Source organism: Chiroxiphia lanceolata, chromosome 1 (assembly GCF_009829145.1).
Source record: "Chiroxiphia lanceolata isolate bChiLan1 chromosome 1, bChiLan1.pri, whole genome shotgun sequence".
Taxonomy (NCBI): Eukaryota; Metazoa; Chordata; class Aves; order Passeriformes; family Pipridae; genus Chiroxiphia; species Chiroxiphia lanceolata.
The window spans coordinates 155,787,209-155,809,580 of record NC_045637.1 but is presented as its reverse complement, the minus strand read 5'-3'; the positions used below and the strand labels follow the sequence as shown (position 1 = coordinate 155,809,580).

The window sequence follows — 22,372 nt, the reverse complement described above, 5'->3', positions numbered from 1 at the left end:
GAGGCACGGAGGGGCCTGAGGGGGAAACTGAGGGACGGAGGGGCCGGAGGGGGAAATTGAGGCACGGAGGGGCCGGAGGGGGAGCTGAGGCAGGGCAGGGGGTTCGGGAAGGGGGTTTTGGGGCTGTTTGGGGCGCCCGCGCTCCGCCCGCTCCCTCCTCACCTCACCGGGAAGCGGCTCCCTCCTCACCTCCGCCCTCTGACCTCCCGCCGGCCGCGGCGCTCGCCCGGGCTTCTTTCCGGTAGTGTTTCCTGCGCGCTGTTCGCCCGGGCCGCAGCCAAGCGGGTCCGCCGCTGTTCCCGGCTCGGCTCGGCTCGGCTCGGCTCGGCTCGGCTCGGCTCGGCTCGGCTCGGCTCTGCTCCCGGCCCTGCCCCGCTCCCGGCCCTGCCCGCTCCGCTCCCGCCGCTCCGGCCCGGGCTCTGCCCCCCGCCAGGCACCCACCGCGCGCGCGCAGCGCCGCGCGCCCGCCGCGCCCCCCGCCCACACCGCGCCGGCCACGCCCCCCGCGGGCCCGCGCGCTCCCTGTACGGGGGTATTTGCATAACCACGCCCACGTGCCAATAACAGCGGGGTTTTTCCATAACCACGCCCATATGCAGATGAGAGCGCGTCATTTGCATGACCACGCCTCCGGTTGATACTCCGCGCTTCGCTCCCTTTGGCCACGCCCCCCGGAAGCGGCGCGGGGGCGGCGGGAACACGTGGAGCCGGGGTGGGATGGGATGGGATGGACACACGGCAAGGCCGGGAGGGGGGTCCTGGGTACGCGGAGGGCCGTGGAGGGGGGTCGTGGGGACAGGGAGGGCCGTGGGAGCGGAGGAGAACCGGGCACGCTGGGGGAGAGCGGAGCCGGCCCGTGCACCCGCGAGTCGCGGCGATGTGCGGGTCGGGTGCTGGGGGCGCGGGAGGGTTGAGCACCAGGAGCCCTGGGGGGGAGAACGGATCTGGAGAGATGACCTTGCACTAGGAGCGCTGGAAGGCCTCAGGAACGGGGAACGGGGAGCAGAGGTGGGCACCAGGAACCCTGGAGCATGCGGGGGAGCGCGGATCTGTGCGGAGGGCCTGGCACCGGGAGCCCTGGCTCGGTGCAGGGGCCAGAGGTGACTCAAATGCTGGAACAGGAGTGGGACAGGCACAGGGAGCGCCGAGAACCGAGCGGATGGTGGCAGCCTGGAAGGGCCAGGGGCAAGTGGTACCCAGAGCCAAGGGATCTTCCCTTCCCCCCGGGAATGCCCACGCTGTCCTGCCAGCACACTGCTGGCATGGGGTGAAGTGCTGGGAGACACAAGCCCTGCTCCTTCATCTCCAGGGACTGAGCACCTCCAAAAACAGCCATCGGGCTCTGACACTTCCCCACAGTCCCTGCTGCTGGCAGCCCTTCCCAACACATCACCCCCCCTCTCCCAGGACTCACATCCCTGTGGGTGGTGGGCCTTTCCCCAAGGCCCCAGCTGCTCCCCCCGAGGCCGAGGATCCCGCTGGATTCCCCGGCATTGCCCAAGGGAACAAAGCTGAACCCAATCCCGCTGGATTCCCCAGCATTGCCCAAGGGAACAAAGCTGAGCCCAATCCCACTGGATTCCCTGGCATTGCCCAAGGGAGCAAAGCTGACAAGGGAACAAAGCTGAGCCCAATCCCGCTGGATTCCCCGGCATTGCCCAAGCTCTGGCTCGCCCAGCCCTGAGCACACAGCTGGGGGCTGACCCTGGGCAAGGCCACCCCGTCCTGGCACCGAGGGCACCGTTCCCGATATCTGCTCCCTGGCTGCTCTCCTGCAGCGTCAGCTCCGGAGCGAGGTCCCGGCTGGGTCCTGGCCGTGCCCGTGGCCTTGGCGCAGCAGGGCTGCCCCTCCACGTCCTGATGGCCAAGGCCACTGCTGGACACGGGCAGGGATGCTGGGAATGCTGGGAATGCTGGGCTCAGGCCTCGGCAGCACCACCCCCTACTCCAGCAGGAATCTCCCTGGCCAAGCTCCCCCCGTCACGGTGCAGGCAGAGCAGCTCATCCCGAAGGGCTCAGATCCTGGGAACATGGGGGTCAGGCTGAGGCTCCCCAGCCCTGGTTTCTTGGATGCTGACACTGGGTGAGCACAGAACGAAGCAGGCAAAGGCCAGCAGTGATGTCACACTTTGATGTCACACGGTGATGTCACACGGCCACCCTGCCAGCTCCCCAGGAGGCAGGCAGAGCTTTGAGCCAGGAGGTTTTGGGATCTCTCCAAGGGTAATCACACGGATATTACTCCAATTATGTACCATTCTATGCTCATTACAGGTGTATTTTAAGCAGCTCCTTTCCACAAGAACCACAGGTTGTCTCATCCTCCTCCCTTTGCAGACTGTCCCCTGGGCCCTGTCACCATGCTGGGCTGGCAGCAGCAGCCCTGGCACTGCCACTTCCATGGCAGAGCACGGACAGACCCACAGCACATGTGATCCTGCAGCACATGCAGGGCCTGGTTGCCCTCCCCGGCCTCCCTGGACTGCCATCACTCAGCCAGGGCTTCCCAAACTCGAGCCAAAGGGACCATTCCCAAACCTGCAGCAGGACGGGTCACTGAGTCTCCATGGAAAATGCAGGAACGTGTCCCACTGCTGGAGCTGTTACCCAGCTCTGGACCTGGAAGGACCTGGCAGGTCACTTGTCTCTCACAAGTGTGTGTGATGTTGTTTCTCTCCCAGGACAAATGGGAGATCCCAGCTGAGCATCTGCCAGGAGACTCCAGGCCTGAGCTCTGCTCCCAGGATTGCCCTCCCGGCCATGGGGAGGGAGGGGACCCACAACCCTCTCCTCATCCAGGCTTGGGAGATGCCCATTCCTGCCCTCTGCCAAGGAGCTGGTGGGGAGTGGTTCCCACACAGAAATCCGTGGTTACTTCATCACTGTACCCTTATCTCATTAAAATTAGGGATTATTATCCAAAAAAAACGCTTCAGTACAGGCAGGTCACGCAACTGCTGGCCAGGATTTGGGATGGGGAAGCAGTGGCTGAGACAGAGGCTCACGGACAGGGGTTTATCTGACCCCAAAGCCAAGGACGAGCTTGGGAAGCACAAGGGATCAGCCAGTGAAGGCAACATCCAGGTCCCGCCACAGTGTGAGGGCTGCACACGAGCTGTGGATTTACCCTGTGTGGAGGCTGGAGTGGAGCAGCTCTCCCCCAGCCAGAGCATTGCAGAGGCTGCCAGACCATCCCTGCCCTGCCCGCTGTGTCATCTCTGCCGTGCCAGTGCTCCCCGGCGCCTGGCACACACCGAACAGGTGAGGCACACCCAGCCCACGGGGCATCCCCCACCCCTGTTCACAGGCTCCCAGGGCCATTCCTGCATGTTCGTGCTCCTCTTCTTGGCCTGAGCCCATTGGGAACCGGGTGGGAGGACAAAGGGATGTGGCATCCCCGGGCAGGCTGATCCCTGTGCTGGCACCGCTTCCACGTGTGTCCGAGGCTCCCTCCCGGGTCGGATTGCTGTGCTGCTCCTGGAAGGTGCTGGTGGAGCTGCCAGGCTAGCTGGAGGCAGGGACTGGCATTCCCAGGCTCACCCCACGCTGTCACAGCCTCACAGGACTGCAGCCGACAGCCCCCTGGCGAAAAAGGTGACATTGCGGTCCTGGATCTTGTACTGGTAGATCTGGACGAGATCCTGCTCCCCCGCCTGCTGCAGGGACACCCTCTGGATTATCTTCATCTGCCAAGGGAAAGGAACAGGAACATCATCCCTCTGGCTGCCCCCACGCCTCTGCTGGCCTGCAGGGAGGGGATCATTGAAAAATAACCCCTCACACAGCTGCCTGCCCCTGTCCCTGTGGTGGCAGCCCCTGCCTGTCCCTGTCCCTGTGGTGGCAGCCTTGCCTGTCCCTGTCCCCATGGTGGCAGCCCTGCCTGTCCCTGTCCTTTCAGTGGCAGCCCTGCCTGTCCCTGTCCCCGTGGTGGCAGCCCTGCCTGTCCCTGTCCCTGTGGTGGCAGCCCCTGCCTGTCCCTGTCCCCGTGGTGGCAGCTGTGCCTGTCCCTGTCCCTGTGGTGGCAGCCCTGCCTGTCCCTGTCCTTTCAGTGGCAGCCCTGCCTGTCCCTGTGGTGGCAGCTCTGCCTGTCCCTGTCCCTGTGGTGGCAGACCCCAATGAGGGATCAGAGACTCCAAAGCTGTCCCAGCCCCGAGGAGATCCCCACTGGCCGGGCTCAGATCCACCCCTGGGGAAACTTCCCAGGAAATTGGTATTTTTCTCTGCCATCACCTTGGGGTGGGAGAAACCAGTGCTGCAGCTGCTGTATAAACCCTGGAAAGCTTCAGCAGGATGTCCCCAAATATCCCCACAGAAGCAGAGTCACAGCCATAAGAGCCTGGGTGTTGCAGCAGATCCTGGTGCCCACAGGATCAGTCCTTCTCCAGGCTGTCTCCCACAGGCAGTGCTGCAGGTGACAGGGACAGTGCCACCCCCGGGTGCCCTCCCGTGCCTCACCTGCCCGTGCACATCCTTGCAGAAGCCGGTGGCCAGTCCCTCTGCCCACAGGATCAGGTCGCTGTGATGGCACAGGGAGTTCACAACCAGTTCGTTCTCCTCGTCCTCCGACTCCTCGCTGCTGTGAACCAGCACCACGACGTTCCCCTGGAACGGGAGCAGCAGGCAGGGATGAGCCACTGGATGGGCCCCATCCCTCAGGGAAGGAAGGGGACATGGACATGGGAGTTTGCACAGAGGTCCCAGCTGAGCTCGGGCATCCTCCAGTATGGGCTGAGCTGAACTGCACTGGGAACAGAGCCAGCAGCTGCGGGGGGGACAGGCTGGACACGCCCTGGCCACGTGCCCTGGGCTGACCCCACGGCAGGTGAGGGGGGATTCTGCCCCTCTGCCCCACTCAGAGCTGCCTCCAGCCCTGGGAACAGCAGCAGGAGGACGTGGAGCTGCTGGAGAGAGTCCAGAGGAGGCCCCGGAGATGCTGCCAGGGCTGGAGCCCCTCTGCTCTGGAGCCAGGCTGGGAGAGCTGGGGGGGTTCCCCTGGAGAAGAGAAGGCTCCAGGGAGAGCTGAGAGCCCCTTGCAGGGCCTGAAGGGGCTCCAGGAGAGCTGGAGAGGGACTGGAGACAAGGGATGGAGGGACAGGACACAGGGAATGGCTTCCCACTGCCAGAGGGCAGGGATAGGTGGGATATTGGGAAGGAATTCTTCCCTGTGAGGGTGGTGTGGCCCCGACACGGGCTGCCCAGAGAAGCTGTGGCTGCCCCACCCCTGGGAGTGTCCAAGGGCTGGTTGGACGGGGCTTGGAGCAACCTGGGCTAGTGGAAGGCATCCTGGCCCACAGCAGCAGGTGGGACTGGATAATCCTTAAGGTCCCTTCCAACCCAAACCAGTCTGTGCTTGCATGACCTATAAACTCTGGAAGAGCTTGCTGTGTGTGCATTGCACACACACACACACACACACACACACACAAACACACACAAACACACACAAACACACACAAACACACACAAACACACACACACACACACATGTAATGTGCAGCCTAAAAATACCTCGAGCCTCTGTTAGGAGACAGAGTCTGGTTAAACCAGTCTGTCAGGCTGGGCAGATGGCACTGACTGAATTCAGAGCAGGTAAATAAAGAGGTGGCCGAAGGGCTGCAGCAACACTCACACAATCACAGCTCTGACAAGGAGCAAAGAGCTCCCCAACACACCCACTCTATTAAATTCCATCCCCAGAGTCTCTGCTCAGACGATGCAAGTCACCAAGGACTTAAAATAACATGGAATTCTCAATCAATTAAAATGTACTTGAAAGCTTCAGAACACCTCAGACTGAAATAGAAAAAAGTGTTAGCATGGTTTCTCATCTTTTTTAGCTGCCTTGGAGGTAAATATTCTGCACAGGCAGAACACCCCTGTCAGCACGTTCAGCCCAACACCCTGTGCTGTGTGAAGGGCAGGACGGTCCCACCATCCCACTGACACCGCCGCCCTCAGCCCAGGAGGGGACACTGTGGTGTGGGTGGCAGAGTCTGGAGGTGACTGGAACCAGTTCTGGCTGTGGTGCTCCCAGGAGTCAGCACATCACTGGGCAGATCTTGGACATCATCACAGCCCCTTGGAAACCAGCTGGAGCAATATGCAGACACTGGAGGTTGGTGGGAGCAGGGATTGGGGTGCTCTCCAAGGGGACCCTTGTTTCTGTCCCCTGTGAGAGTCACCAACCCCTCACATAACCCATTTCCTTCCCTGCCTCCCCCCACCACGGGTGTGAGCTGGGATTTCTGGAGAGCCTGGAGCTCCCAGAAACACTATTTTACACCTCAAACCCCTGCTCACATGTCAGGGACACCGAGAACCCTTCTCTGGGGGAATCCAGCTGCACAGGAGCCTGCACAGGTACTCAGGGACTCACACAACTCCTGACAGTGGCTCTAGAGCAGGAATCCAGCTGCACAGCTATTCCAGGGACTCACACAGTTCCCAAAGACCGACCCCAGAGCAACGGTCTGAATTTCTCGGACAGCCAAAGCCTTCCAAAGCTTCCCCAGGGTCAGGTGGAAAGAGCAAACCAAGGCAGGCTTTGCTGTGGAGGCTCAGCCCCCAGGCCCAGGGGAGCAGTACCTTCAGCTGGCAGCACACACACGCCCTGCAGTAGTGGATGAAGTCCAGCACGGCCACGGGCGTGGCCCCCAGGCCCAGCAGCACACTCAGGTCGTCCAGCAGCAGCACGGGGCCCGCCCAGGCCTCGCTGCCCGGGGCACTCAGCGACACGCGCACGAAGTGGAACAGCGCCCGGAGGTCAGAGGGGCTCTCACTGCAACACAGGGAGGAGGTGTCAGGGCCTGGCATCGCCGGCTCACCCACTGACCCAGCACGGGGACCCTCTGCCCCCGCCTGTCCCCACTGCTGGGACAGTCCCCAGGCCCTGCACTGCCCTCAGTCTCTGCTCCTTTAGCCCTGTGTGTGGTGACACCCTCCTGCCTGGCCCCGGGGATCATGGAATGGTTTGGATGGGAAGGGAACTTAAAGCCCATCCAAGTCCATCCCTGCCACGGAGAGGGACACCTTCCACTAGACCAGGCTGCTCCAAACCCCGTCCAACCTGGCCTTGGACACTTCCAGAGAAATGTTTTGCCTTTGCTGAGCTTACTGTGGGGCGTGGAGAAAGTGAAGTGGGAATAAACCCAAAAGCCAGCAAGGGTAAAGCAGCACTGTCCCCTTGGATAAGATCAACACTCAAAATAATTAAAGAAAAGGAATAAAACAACTTGGCTGGAGTTTTGTTTGACACAAACCTGCTGAGTGTTGAAATAAATGTTTTTCTAGACTTATAGCATGCTGGCAGTGTGGATGGGGGCAGGAATTCCCCCAGAATGCCCGAGAGGGGCACAGACTCCTCTCTGACAGCAGGGAGGGACAGGCCAGGACATGCACAGGGATGTGCCTGGTGCTGCTGTTCCCCTTCCCTCGGTGTGCTCTGGGGGCTGGGGAGGCAGGACACAGGGGGAACTCTGTGCTGGGCTCAGCTCACCTCAGGAACTGCAGAGGACTGGGCTGCCCTGGCTGCTCCTCCTCCTCCCCAAACACGAGGTCAAGGCAGGACTTGAGGCCTTCCAGGAAGACCAGCTGCCCCTGCTCCTTGGCAGCTGTCAGATTGACTCCCTGGGGAGAGGAAAACAGCAGGTTTTGAGTGAACAGCTCTGGAGAAATGGTGCAAACAGAACCACATGGGGCAGCAGCCCAATTTTATCAAACCTTATCTAAATGTGCTGATAATGCCAGTGCTCCAGCGGTGAAACGGGTGGTTCTGTGACACACTGGTGGCACAATCCCTCTCCTGTATTTTACCAGGAGATTAAAAAAAACCCTGCTGTGATTTGGGGGCTCAAACCTCCTGGTATTCCTCCTGGGCAGTCAGCCTGGCAGCACGGGAGAAAACCAGCTGCCTCTGCAGAGGAGGGGAGAGGATGGCCCGGGCTCCTCCAGGGACCTGCTGTGAGCAATTCCTTCACCCTCCCTCCATGGGTGGCAAAACCTTTTGGCTTTCCCTGTCTCCAGCTCAGGGCTGTGGCAATGCCAACTCCCTGGCACAGCCCACGCGCCCGAGCCGGGCACGGCCCCGACCGGGGGAGAGCCGTGGGCACCCAACATTGCACAACAGCCAGGAGAGAGCAGCCAGGGCTCCCAGGGAAGGGCCTCAGCCTGATCCACACGGAGCAGGAGGGACCAGGACTCAAAGCACAGCCGGCTCTCAGCCCTGTGTGCTGGGGAGGCCAAGGAGAGCCACGTGTGGGGCACGTCCAGCTCCAACAGGGACATCCCAGAGCTGCAGCAGACATGGAGAGACTGGCTGGAAAGCACAGAACCCCGGAAAGGTTGGGCTGGAAGGGACTTTTAAAGGCCACCCAGTGCCACCCCCTGCCAAGGGCAGGGACACTTTCACTCTCCCAGGTTGCTCCAAGCCCCGTCCAACCTGGCCTTGGACACTTCCAGGGGTCCAGGGGCAGCCACAGCTTCTCTGGGCAACCTGGGCCAGGGCCTCCCCACCCTCACTGTAAAAAACTTCCTTAAATCCAAGTTCATGAGTTGGAGTTGGTGAAAGTCAGAAGGGACCTTCTCACTCTCTGCAGCTCCCTGACAGGAGGGGGGAGCCAGGGGGGTTGGGTTCTGCTCCCAGGGAACAAGGGACAGGACAAGGGGAAATGGCTTCAAGTTGTGCCAGGGGATGCTTAGGTTGGATATTGGGGAAATTTCTTCCTGAAACAGCTGTCCAGCCCTGGCACAGCTGCCCAGGGCAGGGGTGGAGTCCCCATCCCTGGAGGGATTTCAAAGCCCTGTGGATGAAGCACCTGGGGACATGGCCAGTGGTGGCCTTGGCAGTGCTGGGGGACAGTTGGGACTCAGTGGACTAAGAGGCTTTTTCCAACCTTAACTATTCTGTGATCCCATGATCCCATGCAGGACAACTATTTCCTGGGGGGTTGGATTAGGTGACCTTTTCAGGTCCCTTCCAACCCAAACTATTCCACAATTAACTTCCCAGACTCAGCTTTGCAGTACTATCTCTTTGGACATTGCTATTCAGAATAATCTGAGGCCTGATCAAACTCCTGCCTGCTGGCACCTCTTCCTGCTTTGAATGGAAGCCACTTGGACTCCCAACCCAGAGAATCCTGCTACCTGAGAAGAACGTTTACCCTATCTTCCTTTTACTCAGCTGGGAAGGAAGGTGTGCCTGAATGTTCCTTTTCCCTCCAAACTCCCTCTACAAAGCAACAGATTTTTTTCAACACCTCCCCCCAGAAATAACTTCAAACTATCAGCATTTTGGGCAATTGCAAGCACACCCCATGGAAAACTTTCCAGCCAAGGACAGAAGCAGCTTTCTGTGGCAGGTGAGGAGCAGGGAAGGGCTGGCAAATAAATAAACACCTGCTGTGCCATAAAGCAGGGCTGGGCTGCACAGCAGCCAAACAAACCTCACTCCCTCGGGCATTTCTGGAGCCCACAGGACCAGGAACCTGCTGAAATGCCACAACTAAATTCACTACTAATAACTCAGCAACGGACTTTACCTCTGCTTCAGCCATTTCCTCCTGCACACACCGTCTCTCTGGACTTCAGCAGCAAAGCAGTGTCCCCTGTGCAGAGGGGAGCTCAGTGCTGTGCCACCAGGGCCTGCCTGGGTGGCAGGGAAGGGCCACAGCAGCAGGGACAGGGGGTCTGTGTGTCAAACCAGGAATTCCATCCTCTTGGTACATGGACACAGCAAGTCCAGCCTCATTTTCCAGGTGGAGAACCAGAGCCCAGAGAGACCTGGACTCACCCCCTGCAGTGCCCTGCCACAGCCAGCTCTGCTGTCTCCCAGGGAACAGCCTGCCCAGTGTAACCTCTGGAAGCAGCTTGGAGACGGTGGGAAAACTGCTCCAAGTGGCCAAGGGCACCTCCCTGAGTGCCCACGGGACACAGGGTGCTGCCCAGCACTCACAGCCTGAGAGCCTTCCTGGTCTCCCAGCATCCCACCCCACTGCCAGCTATGGATCCAGCCAGGAATGGCTCTGCAGCACAGCTCAGCTCCTCCCATCCCTCTGGGAAGCTGCCTGGAGCGTGGGGCCCAGGATGTCCCCTCAGACCAGAACTGCCACTCACCACAGGCCATTCCATAAGGGAAAGCAAAATATTTGGAGGGAGCAAGGAATGAGCTGTGGGACAAAGTGTGGCCATCAGTGATCAGGCCAGGCCACGTCCTCCGGGCTGAGGGCTTGGAGCAGGGAACAGGGGACAGGCCAGAGGGAGACCAAACGAGGACAAATCTGTTTGTCCTTTAAAACACAACAAACTGTCCAAACGAGGGTGGGAACACCAACCTGGCAAAGTGCCCTGGTGTTGTTAGTCCAGCTACGGCCCAGCATGTTCTCTGCAAGGTCATGGCAAAAAACATTGACTGTCCCTGAAAATGAAGTGCAAATCCTCAGGAAAAGAGGACACGGGCACAAAAAGCCAGGAAAGCTTTTTCCTGCCAGTGAAAGTACATCCCTGCATTTGGCTGACACGTAAGGAACTGGTCTGGGACTGGTAAAACGTGGTACCCTGGGAAGGCAGCACGTACATGGAAGCAGCACTCCAGCTGGGTGTAAATACCCACTGTAGCACTGCACAGGTGGTACAAGGACCAGACCCACAAACCAGTGTGTAAAGGCTGTAAAATCCACCCTGGCTCCAGGACCTTCCTCCCAGGCCTGGGACCATCTAGTTCCCAGTGTGAACAAGAGCATCACTCAGTTCTGAAGCTCTTCCAAGTGCAATCTTTCCTAAAGGCATTATCATAGAATTATGAGATTGGAAAAGCCCTCTGAGACCAGCGAATCCAACTGTCCCCCAGCACTGCCAAGGCTACCACTGACCATGTCCCCAAGTGCACATCCACAGGGCTTTGAAATCCCTCCAGGATGGGGACTCCACCCCTGCCCTGGGCAGCTGTGCCAGGGCTGGACACCCATTTCCAAGAAGGAATTGTCCCAATATCCAACCTGACCCTCCCCTGGCACAGCCTGAGGCCGTTCCCTCTCCTCCTGTCCCTTGTTCCCTGGGAGCAGAGCCCGACCCCCCCCGGCTCCCCCCTCCTGTCAGGGGGTTGCAGAGCCAGAAGGTCCCCCCTGAGCCTCCTTTTCTCCAGGCTGAGCCTCCCCAGCTCCCTCAGCCCCCCCAGCTCCCTCAGCCCCTTCCCAGCTCCCTTCCCTTCCCTGCACACGCTCCAGCCCCTCCATGTCTTGTCCTGAGAGGCCCAAACTGCCCCCAGGGCTGGAGGTGCCTCAGCAGTGCCAGCACAGGGGTGGGCACTGCCCTGGGCCTGTGTTCACACTGGGGTTGGCACAAACCAGGTGCCATTGGCTGTCTTGGCCACTTGGGCACACCTGGGCTCATGTCCAGCCACTCTGGATGGATAACACAAAGCAAGTGGCTGCTCACGGGTCAGATTCCTCCAAGCACTTCCCAGAGGAACTACAGCCTGATCTCTGCAACTCTCCTGGCCAACATGGAAAGCCCAGCAGTTCGTCTGGAGCTCATTCCCAAGGAACAGGAGACGGGAAGGAAGGAGCTGGTCACTGGGTGGAGTGTGCAGGTCACCTCCCAGCAGCAGGACACAGCTCAGGCACACTGAAATGGGGGTGTGCTGCACCCCAGCTGCTCTCCTGCACAGATCTACAGCACCAAGTCCTTAAACAAACCCAAGAGTGAAACTACTCTGCCAAGAACCCCCTTCACTGAGCCTGGTGCACTCCTCTGGGCACAGGAGGGTTAAAGCAAAGACAAGATGTGATGGAAACCCAGCTATAAATAACTGATGTTTGATGTTATGACCCCCAGCTCAGCAGAGCCTGGGAGGAGTTCACACCAACCCAGCACAGGGGCACCTGTGAAGTTACAATGCCAGAGTGACTCAGAGCTGAGCTGGGCTCAGCTCTCTGAGCCCCCCGGGCAAACTGTGCTGTTCTCATGCCCTCCTCCATGGCAGCCACCTTTCTGCAGGAGTATCACACAGCACAGCACCCTGATCTGCACTGCACCTGCACTCCAGCTAATCCCCATGTTCTGTCACCCTCTCCCACAGGGAGATGGCAGCAGCTCCTGTTAACTCCAACTGGGAAATCTCACCACGTTAGGAACCACAGGGACAGACACCATCCTGCTCCAGGAGCAGGCAGGGAGGACAGACACCATCCTGCTCCAGGAGCAGGCAGGGAGGACAGACACCATCCTGCTCCAGGAGCAGGCAGGGAGGACAGACACCATCCTGCTCCAGGAGCAGGCAGGGAGGACAGACACCATCCTGCTCCAGGAGCAGGCAGGGAGGACAGACACCATCCTGCTCCAGGAGCAGGCAGGGAGGACAGACACCATCCTGCTCCAGGAGCAGGCAGGGAGGACAGACACCATCCTGCTCCAGGAGCAGGCAGGGAGCCCACATTTAACAGCTGGATCTCCTCCCCACACCAGCTGCTGTGCCCCATTTCCTGCCCTATTCAGCAAGTTCCCCTCAAGATTTCCTCCTCCCTGCACCACAAAGGCCGGGACAGCTCCACGTTGGGAGCTGTTTGCTCAGTGGGGATCTGCTCTGCAGGGGAATCCCATGTCCAGTATCCACCTGGGAGTTACAGCTCCATTCCCTCAGCCCATTTCATGTACCTCAGACCACTGATCTCCTTTCAAAAGGTAAAGACTGAGCAGTAAATAAAACACAGTTTTTTAGCAGCACAGAAACTCGGCCCCTGTTTGCAGCAGGGAATACAGGAGGTGCAACACCTGGTTCCCCAGCACCTGGAAGGCTTCATGGACTCCCAGCAGAGCCAGAGGAGGGAGGACCAATGCAGGCCCTCATCCCTACAGCCCTGGAAGGTCACCTGGGCTTCCCACCTGGAGTGTTTCACCTCTGAGCGTTGTACAAAGAGCTGAGAGCAGCAGTTTGGAGCTCAGACAATTTGCTGACACAGGGAATTATCCTGCCTACCTTGGCTCTCTGCTTCCTCATTTCAGGGTACACATAATCCTTGCCTGACTCACCGTGGGAAGGAAACCCCTAAGAACATGGGAATGAGTGGCTCCTCATACAGCTCAAACTCGTGGCTTGGTCCACAGGTGTCCCTGTGACCAGGTGACCCAGCCCTTCATCCCAACACAACCATGGACAGGAACAGAGTCCCCTGGGGAGCTCCCATGCTGCACAGCCAGCGTGTCCTGGGGCGTGCAGGGCCCTGGGAACACCCATCCCACGGCACTCTCCTCCCCAGGGGATTAAGGGAACTCCGTGTACCAGTGTGGGCCTGTCTGGGAACGCTGATCCCCGGGAAACATTGCTCAGCACAGAGCAAGCAGCTGTCCAGCTCCTGTCTGTGGGGCACCCCACAGCCAGGGCTTTGCCCCTGAGTGCTCTCCATCCCCCACCACAGGAGCACCAACCCTGACTGTCCCCACCAGGACCTGGAAACATCCCACACAATTCCTGTTCCCATTCCCGTTCCTTCCCACCCAGCAGAAACCACCTGAGCTGTAATGATGAACCTGCCCCCAGAGACTCACCAGCTTCTGTGCCACGATGCTGTAGTGACTGAAGGACTGGAGCAGGGCCACGAAGCAAACCTTGCAGCCAGCTGGGGAGGACACACACGTCAGCAGCTCCACAGGGCAGTGCTGTCAGCAGAGCCCACCAACCACGGCAGCCAGGCCGCAGGGCTGTCTGGAAGGACCCCGACAGGCCCAGGCAGACCCCTCCCTGCTTTCAATTTTCACCCTTCTAGAGGATTTCTACATTAGGGGAGATGTTAGTTTAAAAAGAGGGGTAAGGAATAAGAAAAAGATGGCACCACAAAAGTGTAAGGCCCCTGTTCTGCCCCCTGCCCTGGTGCCCTGGGACCTCCTGGCCCCGTTTGCTGGAGTCACTGTAAGGAGGCCAGTGGCCGACCATGACACCAACCCCTGAAACCACTGATGTGCCAAAAACCCCCACTTTGGCTCTCGTAAGGTGACTGACCTTGACTGGAAAAGCACACAGAACAAGGAATTTCTACAAAGACACCTCACTCACTAAAATGGGATTTTGGGAAACCACGTGACAAACCTGGCCTTACGGGTATGAACACAACCAGGGCTTGACAGGACACGGATCTCCAGTGCAACAAGGCAGGGGCCCCACTGAGCCTCCACAGGGAGGCCCCAAAGGTTTGGGGCACCAAGGGGACAACATGGGGGTGCTGCAGACAGGGAATAAGTGCACCCAGGTCCTGGGGTGGAAGGGAGCAGGTGACAGCAAGGACACCTGTCCTGAGACAGTAACATTCCACAGGGCTGCCCACCCACAGGGGATGGAAGGCTTTTCCCAGGCAGAGGGGCAGCTCCAGGCAGCAACTCCCAGGGCAGTGCTGCAGGTCAGCACATCAGCAGAGCCAGGAGGGCATGTGGGCAGACCCCAAGGCAGTGCCTGGCAAGTCCCTATGAACCATTCACACCACTACCAACCTGCTCTCCACGGGATTTCCTGCAGTTTCCCTCTTTCCATTAAGTAAAAGAATATTTCCAAGCAGGGTAAATCCCTGCTGAGGCAGTGGCAGTTCTGGGGGCAGGATGCCCTCAGACCACCCCCTGCCCAGCACTCTGAGCTCCCTTTCAAGCCTGACAGCACCAGATTTGCTGGGTTGGTGGCTGTGCCAGCAGAAAGCTGGAGGAGTTGAGTTCAGTGCCTGCTGCACAGGGAGCAGGAGGTTACTCACTGGGGAAACTGTTCCCAGAGAAGCAATTAGGCAACTTGCCAGGCCCTTTGTTTGCTTCTTTACTCACTATGAGCTTGTCTGTTGTTAGTTGATGCTGATATGTGTAATTACATTACAAAACACGGAGGCAGTGAGGAATTGCAGTGAACACCTCACTGTCAGAGCCCCTGTGACTGACCAGGATCCCCAGGCTGGGTGAGGAAACAAGGCACAGACATTCTGGGATGTACCCGAGGGTACAGAGCGAGTCCCCACAACAAGTCAGGACTGGGATCCCCCAGTCCCCACCCCAAAGCTCGGTGTTAACCCAAGGGAGCCCCACGCTCTGCACAACCAGGCTCTGCTCCCCGAGCCAGGTGAAGGACCCCGGTTCCCGTGCCCCGGGAGCGCTGTGCTCACCCACCTCGGAGGTAGAAGGACAGGAAGTGGTGCACCAGGAAGCTGCCGTCCGTCCGGCTGTCCCGCAGCAGCGTCAACCTACCCTGCAAGAGAGGAGCAAAACACTGAACGGGGGAGGGGGAGGGCACAGACTGCTCCTGGTGGACACGGTGCCTGCTCAGCCGATGGGCAGATCTGCAGGGATCAGCTGGAGGAAGGAGTGGACAAGCCAAGCTCCAGCTGCTCTTTACAAGGGGACCCAGCGCTTCCTCCAGACACAGCTCACGGGGAGGCACCTGAATCACAGAACTGTTAAGGCTGGAAAAGCCCTCTGAGATCATCAGGTCCAACTGTTAACCCAGCACTGCCAAGGCCACCCTAACCCACGTCCCCATGTGCCCGATGTGGAATTCACTGCCTTCTGAAAGAGCCACCCACCAGCTAAAAACCCTTGCTGAGGCCCCTGCTGGACCCCCATGCCCTGTGCCCACCAAGAGCCACCCCCTCCCCAGGAGCCCCCTGGCTGCTGCAGAGGACACTGGGGTGCAGCACCGTGCCCCCAGTGCTGGCACACCCAGAGCTTTTGGTGCTGGACACCATCATCGGGGGGTTCTGAGCAAGTTCCACCCCCAGCTTTGTTCCTCTCTCCTTCAGCTCACAGTCATCTTTTCTCTGCAAGGGGCAAGGGGACAACAGCCACCCACTGCACCCCCAGTCCATTCTGCCACTGCCACAGCCAGTGTCACTGGTGTGTTTAAAATGTCAGCACTGCTAAAGCTGCTGCTCCTCTTGTCCCCAAAGAGACCTCCCTGGCCCCTTTTCCAGGTTTACCTCCAACGTGCCACACCCAGGGCAGAAAACCTTATCACCAAACTTGTGTAGTGCAGCAGAGCTCTGGGCACAAGGAATAAACCTTGTTTTGATCAGGCAGGAAATTAATTCCGTTCGTCATTATCAGCCCCAGCCTCATCAAGGTGTTTGTTTCCATTACAGGCTGAGGCAGGATGTTTCTTTAATCAACACAAATCATAGAAGGGATGCTTGGAATCACAAAGAACTTATTGAAGTGGGGGTTTTTTTAACCCCCAAGAACAAGCCTTTTGCAGCAACAAGCCATCTCTGCACAGGCAATTCCCAAGTGATCCATCAGAGTGAACTCCCGGGTGCCCAAAGCCTAAAGAGGAGCAACTGGAACAGCAAATATTGAACAGGGCTGCAGGGAATGCAAAGCACAGGCCAGGGCACAGAAGCTGCTCTGCCTCAGTCACAGACAGAGCTCTTCCCCCCCAAAAAGGGTTAGGCATTGGTGGCCACAACAGTGACAGGGACACTGCTGCAGTGAGCACAAATCTGAGATGTGTCCTGCATGGATGAGCCTGGAGGAGTCTCTGGGCTCAAACAGCACAAGCCCAGCTCCCCTCTTCCCCTGCAAGAGCAGGGATCCCCTCCCTCCCTCCTTGGCTGGCTCCTGACCGGAGCAGGCTGTGCCCAGCACAGTGGGATGCTGTCACTCTGAGCACACGGCATTTCACTGCTCCAAACCTTCCAGCAATCCCCCTTCAATCCTGCCAGCCCCCACTGTGCTGTCACACTGCAGCTGCTCAGACAGCACTGACAGAACCATGGGATCTGTCACTGGCAGTGGGAAAGGCCTCTGCATCCACCAAGTCCACCCCAAGGCTCCCCTTCCAAGACCCTTATGAACCGGACCAAGCTGCTACCTCAGTTATTCACTGCCCCTTCTTGAGGCAGAAAGCTGCTGCTGGGGATGAAGCCCTTCCAAAGGCAAATCCTTCCTGTAGCACCTTCTCCCTGTGCCCCAGCCCATTCCCTCCACACCCTGCCCTCACACTCTCTCCTCCCGCAGGCTACGAGGGAGAAGCTGCAGCTACTTGTCAGGAGCTGCCAAAATCGCCGGCGGGGTGTCACAGCTCCCTGACAGGGCACACCCCCCCACTCTGGAGACAGCCCTGTCCACCCACAGCCCTGCGGGGATGGTGTCTGGCAGCACCTGGAAAATGGCCCCAACCAGCCCTGGAGCTGCAGAACTCAGGAGGGCAGAGCCGGGAGGGAGAGGGCTGCAGAGGGCTGAGGCTGTGTCAGTGCAGTGGGAATGGACTCCCAGCCAGCCAGGCCGGGTATCTCGGCACACCCAGGGACCGGTGACACTGCCGGGCACTGAAAACACTGACATCAGGAACTCAGTCCCCCAACTCCAGCACCTGGGAACTGCTCGTTGGGCAGCCAGGTATGATCTGTTCCACAGCCAGGCATGATCTGCTGTTCCACAGCCAGGCACCATCTCCTGCTCCACAGCCAGGCATGATCTGCTGTTCCACAGCCAGGTATGATCTGCTGTTCCACAGCCAGGTATGATCTGCTGTTCCACAGCCAGGCATGATCTGCTGTTCCACAGCCAGGCATGATCTGCTGTTCCACAGCCAGGCATGATCTGCTGTTCCACAGCCAGGTATGATCTGCTGTTCCACAGCCAGGTATGATCTGCTGTTCCACAGCCAGGTATGATCTGCTGTTCCACAGCCAGGTATGATCTGCTGTTCCACAGCCAGGCATGATCTGCTGTTCCACAGCCAGGCATGATCTGCTGTTCCACAGCCAGGTATGATCTGCTGTTCCACAGCCAGGCACCATCTCCTCTCCACAGCCAGGCACCTGCACAGAGGGACCTGGAGTGTGCCAGGAGAACTCCATGTCCATGGCTGCTGGGAGGGGAAGAGCCAACTCAATCCGAGGGAATCTCTCACACAGAGGAGCCTTTGGATCAGCTCCTCTGTCCTGCTTTGGCAGGCAAGTCCAAACTCAGGATCTTGAGGCCAAATCTTTTGGTTTTGCTCTGTGGAATTTCTGTTCCCATCAAGGGGAGCTCCCTGCTCCCAAAACCAGACCTGTGGATGGCAGCATTCCTGGTCATCCCACAGCTCCACCATCAAATACACCTTAGTGCACAGGCTCTGCTCTGCCATCACTCCACCTCCACCGAGGGCTCCTCATTTAAGAGTTTCCCATGCATTAAAAACTCAACACGGAACCACAGGGACCACGGGGATTTGGGCATTTGCACAGCCTCAGACTATCCTTTACTACCACCAAGCCTCAGCCAACACCTCCACCAGAACTGCTTTGAGCCTTGAGGGCACTCTCCCAAATTTTCCCTGGTGTTTCTTCCCCACCAGACCAGCCCTGCCCCACTCTGGGCAGCCTGACAAGGACTGACCTCACTGGTGTTTTCCAGCCCAGGGAGAAACTGGAGACAAGGGGGGAAAGTCAGACTTACAAAATCAATTATCACCCCAAACCTGTTTTTGTTATCTCAGCTCATATCTGTCAGTAAAAACAAGGTGTAACACACAGCACAAGGATAATTTGTTAATAATTACTGAGGACACCGAGCTGTGGGGCCATCACACACCGGGGGGAAGGGATGGGGCATCCAGAGGGGCCTGGACAGGCTGCACAGGTGGGGCTGTGCCAACCTCAGGGGGTTCAACAAGGCCAAGGGCAAAGCCCTGCACCTGGGTTGGGACAACTCCTGGTATCAGCACAGGCTGGGGATGAAGGGAGTGATGGATCGATGGAGAACAGCCCTGATAATGGGTGAGAGGCTGGACCTGCCCCAGCCCAGAACCCCCCGTGCCCTGGGCTGATCCCTCAGCAGGGCAGGGGGGATTCTGCCCCTCTGCCCCCTCAGCTGAGACCCCCCTGCAGAGCTGCTCCAGCCCTGGGAACAGCAGCAGGAGGACGTGGAGCTGCTGGAGAGAGTCCAGAGGAGGCCCCGGAGCTGCTGCCAGGGCTGGAGCCCCTCTGCTCTGGAGCCAGGCTGGGAGAGCTGGGGGGGTTCCCCTGGAGAAGAGAAGGCTCCAGGGAGAGCTGAGAGCCCCTTGCAGGGCCTGAAGGGGCTCCAGGAGAGCTGGAGAGGGACTGGGGACAAGGCATGGAGGGACAGGACACAGGGAATGGCTTCCCACTGCCAGAGGGCAGGGATAGATGGGATACTGGGAAGGAATTGTTGGTTGTGAGGGTGGGGAGGGACTGGAATGGATTTCCCAGAGAAGCTGTGGCTGCCCCTGGTTCCCTGAAGTGTCCAAGGCCAGGTTGGACGGGTCTTGGAGCAACCTGGAGTAGTGGAAGGTGTCCCTGACCATGGCAGGGGTGGCACCGGGTGATCCTCACGGTCCCTTCCAAACCACGACACTCTGTGATTCCATGATGAACGTTTTACCTACAGGGCGAGGGTGTTTAGTTCCAGCGTGACTTCCATTAGCACAAAACCTGCCTGAACGAACTAAATTAACGCGCCCTGAAGAATAAGAACCTGCAGAACACCCCTGGCCCAGAGCAGCGCCGGGCAGCGACCCCGCACGGGACACACCGCGGGAGCACGTCCCGGCCGCCGATACCGGAGCCGTGAGGGGCGGCGGGGAGCCGGCACCGAGCGAGGGGAGCGCCGGCAGCCGCTCGGCCCCAGGACCGGCCGCGGCCGCCGCCTGAGGCCGCGCCCCTCCCAGCGTGCCCCGCCGCTCCCAGCGGCCCCGGCCGGTCCCTCCCGCCCCCTGGCCGCCCTCGGGGCGCGCTCTCACCGGCTCCGGGCGCTGCGGGGACGCCCCGAGCAGCTCGTTGAGCTCCGCGAACATGGCGGGCGGCGCTGACGGGGCCGCGGCCGCCCAGGGACAACGCGCATGCGCCGCGCGGGGGGCGCCGCCTGCTGGAGGGGCGCGAGCCCCGGCCGCCATGGCCGCCATGGCCGCCCCTCAGGGACCCGCGACCCGGCGGTCATTGATTAGCGGGGATGGACCCGCGTCCCGGCCTTAATTAGCGGGGCTAGAGCCGCATCCCATCATTCATTAATGGGGTTGGAGTCTCGTCCTGTCATAATAAACGTGTTACACGGGACTGGATCCTCATCCCTGTCAGTATAGGTGTTAAATACGACTGGATTTTCATCGCATTGTAATAAAGGTGTTAAATGGGTTTGGATCCTCATCCCCGTCTTTAATAAATGGGACCAGATCCTCATACCATCACTAATAAATGGGGCTGGATCCTCGTCTCATCATCAATAATGGTGTTAAATGGGTCTGGATCCATATCCCCATTGGTAATAAAGGTGCCAAATGGGAATGGAGCCTCATCCAATTATCAGTTAACAGGGCTGGATTTTCATCCCATCATTAATAAAAGTGTTAAATGGGACTGGAGCCTCATCCCTGTCATTAATAAATAGGACTGGAACCTCATCCCGCCGTTAATTAATTGGGCTGGATCCAAATCCCATCATTAATAAATGTGTTAAATAGGACTGGATCCTCATCACATCCTTAATAAATGGGACTGGATCTCAGTTCCCACTTCCAGCTGGACTTGGTGTCACTGTCACCGCCCTGATCCCTGGCCCAGGGGTGTCCCCCTACAGCCCTTTGTCATCTCCCCTGGTTTGTGTGGCACATTTAACATATCTGGGAAACATTTGGGACATTTTGGGACAGTGGGATATTTGGGAGGGGTCTGTTACTCCCCGTATTTCCATTACACCAATAGCCTTAGGGGAGGATTGCCTGGCTGAGGGGAGAAGGGCCAGAGCCTGGGATGTGCCAGGGGGTCTGGAGAGATGATTCTGGAGCCTGGGATGTGCTGAGAGGCTGGGAGAAATTATTCTAGAGCCCAGGATGTGCCAGGGTCTGGAGAGATGATTCTGGAGCCCGGGATGTGCCAGGGGGTCTGGAGAGATGATTCTGGAGCCCGGGATGCTCTGCTGTGAGCATTAGGGGGCATCCCATGATCCTGATAAACACCAAGCACCAGGGAAGGGAGAGGAGATGCCTCTGTGGTGCAGCTCTTTGGAACCACAAACGATCACTGCTGAGGGATTGTGTGGCTTTAGGGGGGGAAATCGATGGCAGAAGGGGACAAGCCTGTGGAACAGAGGGCCACCACCATCCCGGGCAGTCCCTGAGCTGTGGATTCCCAGGAGAAGAGCTGTGGGAACACGGGAAGTGTTTGGCTCAGCCTCAATTTTCCCCCAGCTTCCTCTTAGGATGATGGCTGCAGGAAAGAAGGGCTGTGTGAAGATTTGGCTGAACCACTGCGGCTGTTCTTCTGCCCTTATTCCCTGTGTTTGAGCGTGTATTACCTTTAAAACGTATCATCCTGCTCTCCATCCCCTCCTGGGAGCATTTAGGATAAGCCAGTCGCGGTCCCAGCCCCCGAGATCCCTCAGGAACTGTTTGTGCCCCCTCCTTCCTGTGCTTGAACCAGTGACTCGGCTGTGAAAGGAACTTCCTCTCTGCTTTCCCTTTGATGGCTTCAATCCTGAAAAAGCTGCAGCTGAAAGCGCCTTTAAAAGTCCAAATCGCTTGGCTTTTGTTTTCCCACCCTTTCAGGGAGCTGGGAACCCCGGGCCGATCCCAGGGAGTCCAGGAACCAGCTCAGTCCCTGCAGCCAGAGCCTTCATTCCTAATTCTCCTTTGAGAGAGCCTGGCTCCTTCCTGGATCACAGGGTCTGGCTGTGGAGCCCCGTTCTGGCAGCAAAGGGAGCCCTGGAAGTGCTCCTGGATCCTGGAGGTGCTCCTGGGGGTGCTCCTGGGGGTGCTCCTACCTGGGCTCCATCGGTATGCGAGCGGAGCCGCCGCCTCCTGACACCTTTTGTCTGCGCTGCCACATCCCTTCCCTGCGGAACTTCGCTCCTCCGGCAGCCGCAGAGCCCTGAATGCCTCGTAAATGACACGTTAAATCCTCCCTTTTTCTCTTCCCAGTGGGAAGGGGACCAGGACCGCATGCAAAGTGCAGCTGCATCTCTGGAAACACCCCTTGTCCTTCCTAATATATTCCTTCCCACACCCCGGGACTTGTTACCGTGCGAAGGCAGCAAGGCAGCGAGGGTTTTGCTGTTAAAGCTGTTGCCCCTTCCCCTCCCATCTGCTCCTGCTTATCTCCAGTGTTTACCATGGAGCTGTTTCCCAGAGGAACCATATGGGATCCATAGGTATCCACGGTGCTTCCAATGAAGCTCCTATATCAGGGCCAGGGGGTAAAAAGTAATTCATTCCCAAAAGCAGAAAAAAACCCCAACAGAACAAATAAAACCAATTAATCTTGCAGTGATTGAGGCAATTCCCAGGTGGCAGGTTAAAACCACCAGGTTTCACGATGTGGGTGTGTGGAAAATGCTTTTTTAGGGAGAAGGCACTTTGATTCAACTCCTTTGGTTGTTACTTACTTCTGAACTATCCAGGATGTTCCCATCCCTG

The 22,372-nt window shown here is 58.6% G+C and overlaps 2 protein-coding genes across 4 annotated transcripts in view; both read right to left on the bottom strand.

The window, feature by feature from the left end:
* SCAP (SREBF chaperone) overlaps positions 1-337 on the bottom strand; it is a 48,132-nt gene extending 47,795 nt beyond the window's left edge. For 2 of the 3 annotated variants that reach the window (XM_032686466.1, XM_032686459.1), the window contains exon 1: positions 163-337. The gene's annotated coding sequence lies outside the window, so the exon portion shown is untranslated. The remainder of the gene's footprint in view (positions 1-162) is intronic. The other variant, XM_032686476.1, reaches the window with a different exon arrangement.
* Positions 338-2,252: 1,915 nt separating this feature from the next.
* On the bottom strand, positions 2,253-19,791 carry ELP6 (elongator acetyltransferase complex subunit 6). The gene is made up of 7 exons (XM_032686870.1): positions 19,706-19,791; positions 15,133-15,211; positions 13,543-13,613; positions 7,496-7,626; positions 6,586-6,778; positions 4,456-4,602; positions 2,253-3,686 (listed from the first exon to the last, which is right to left on the bottom strand). Exons 1-7 carry the CDS (start codon positions 19,757-19,759, stop codon positions 3,558-3,560), a joined length of 804 nt encoding a protein of 267 aa, XP_032542761.1. The 5' UTR covers positions 19,760-19,791; the 3' UTR covers positions 2,253-3,557.
* Positions 19,792-22,372: the final 2,581 nt, after the last annotated feature.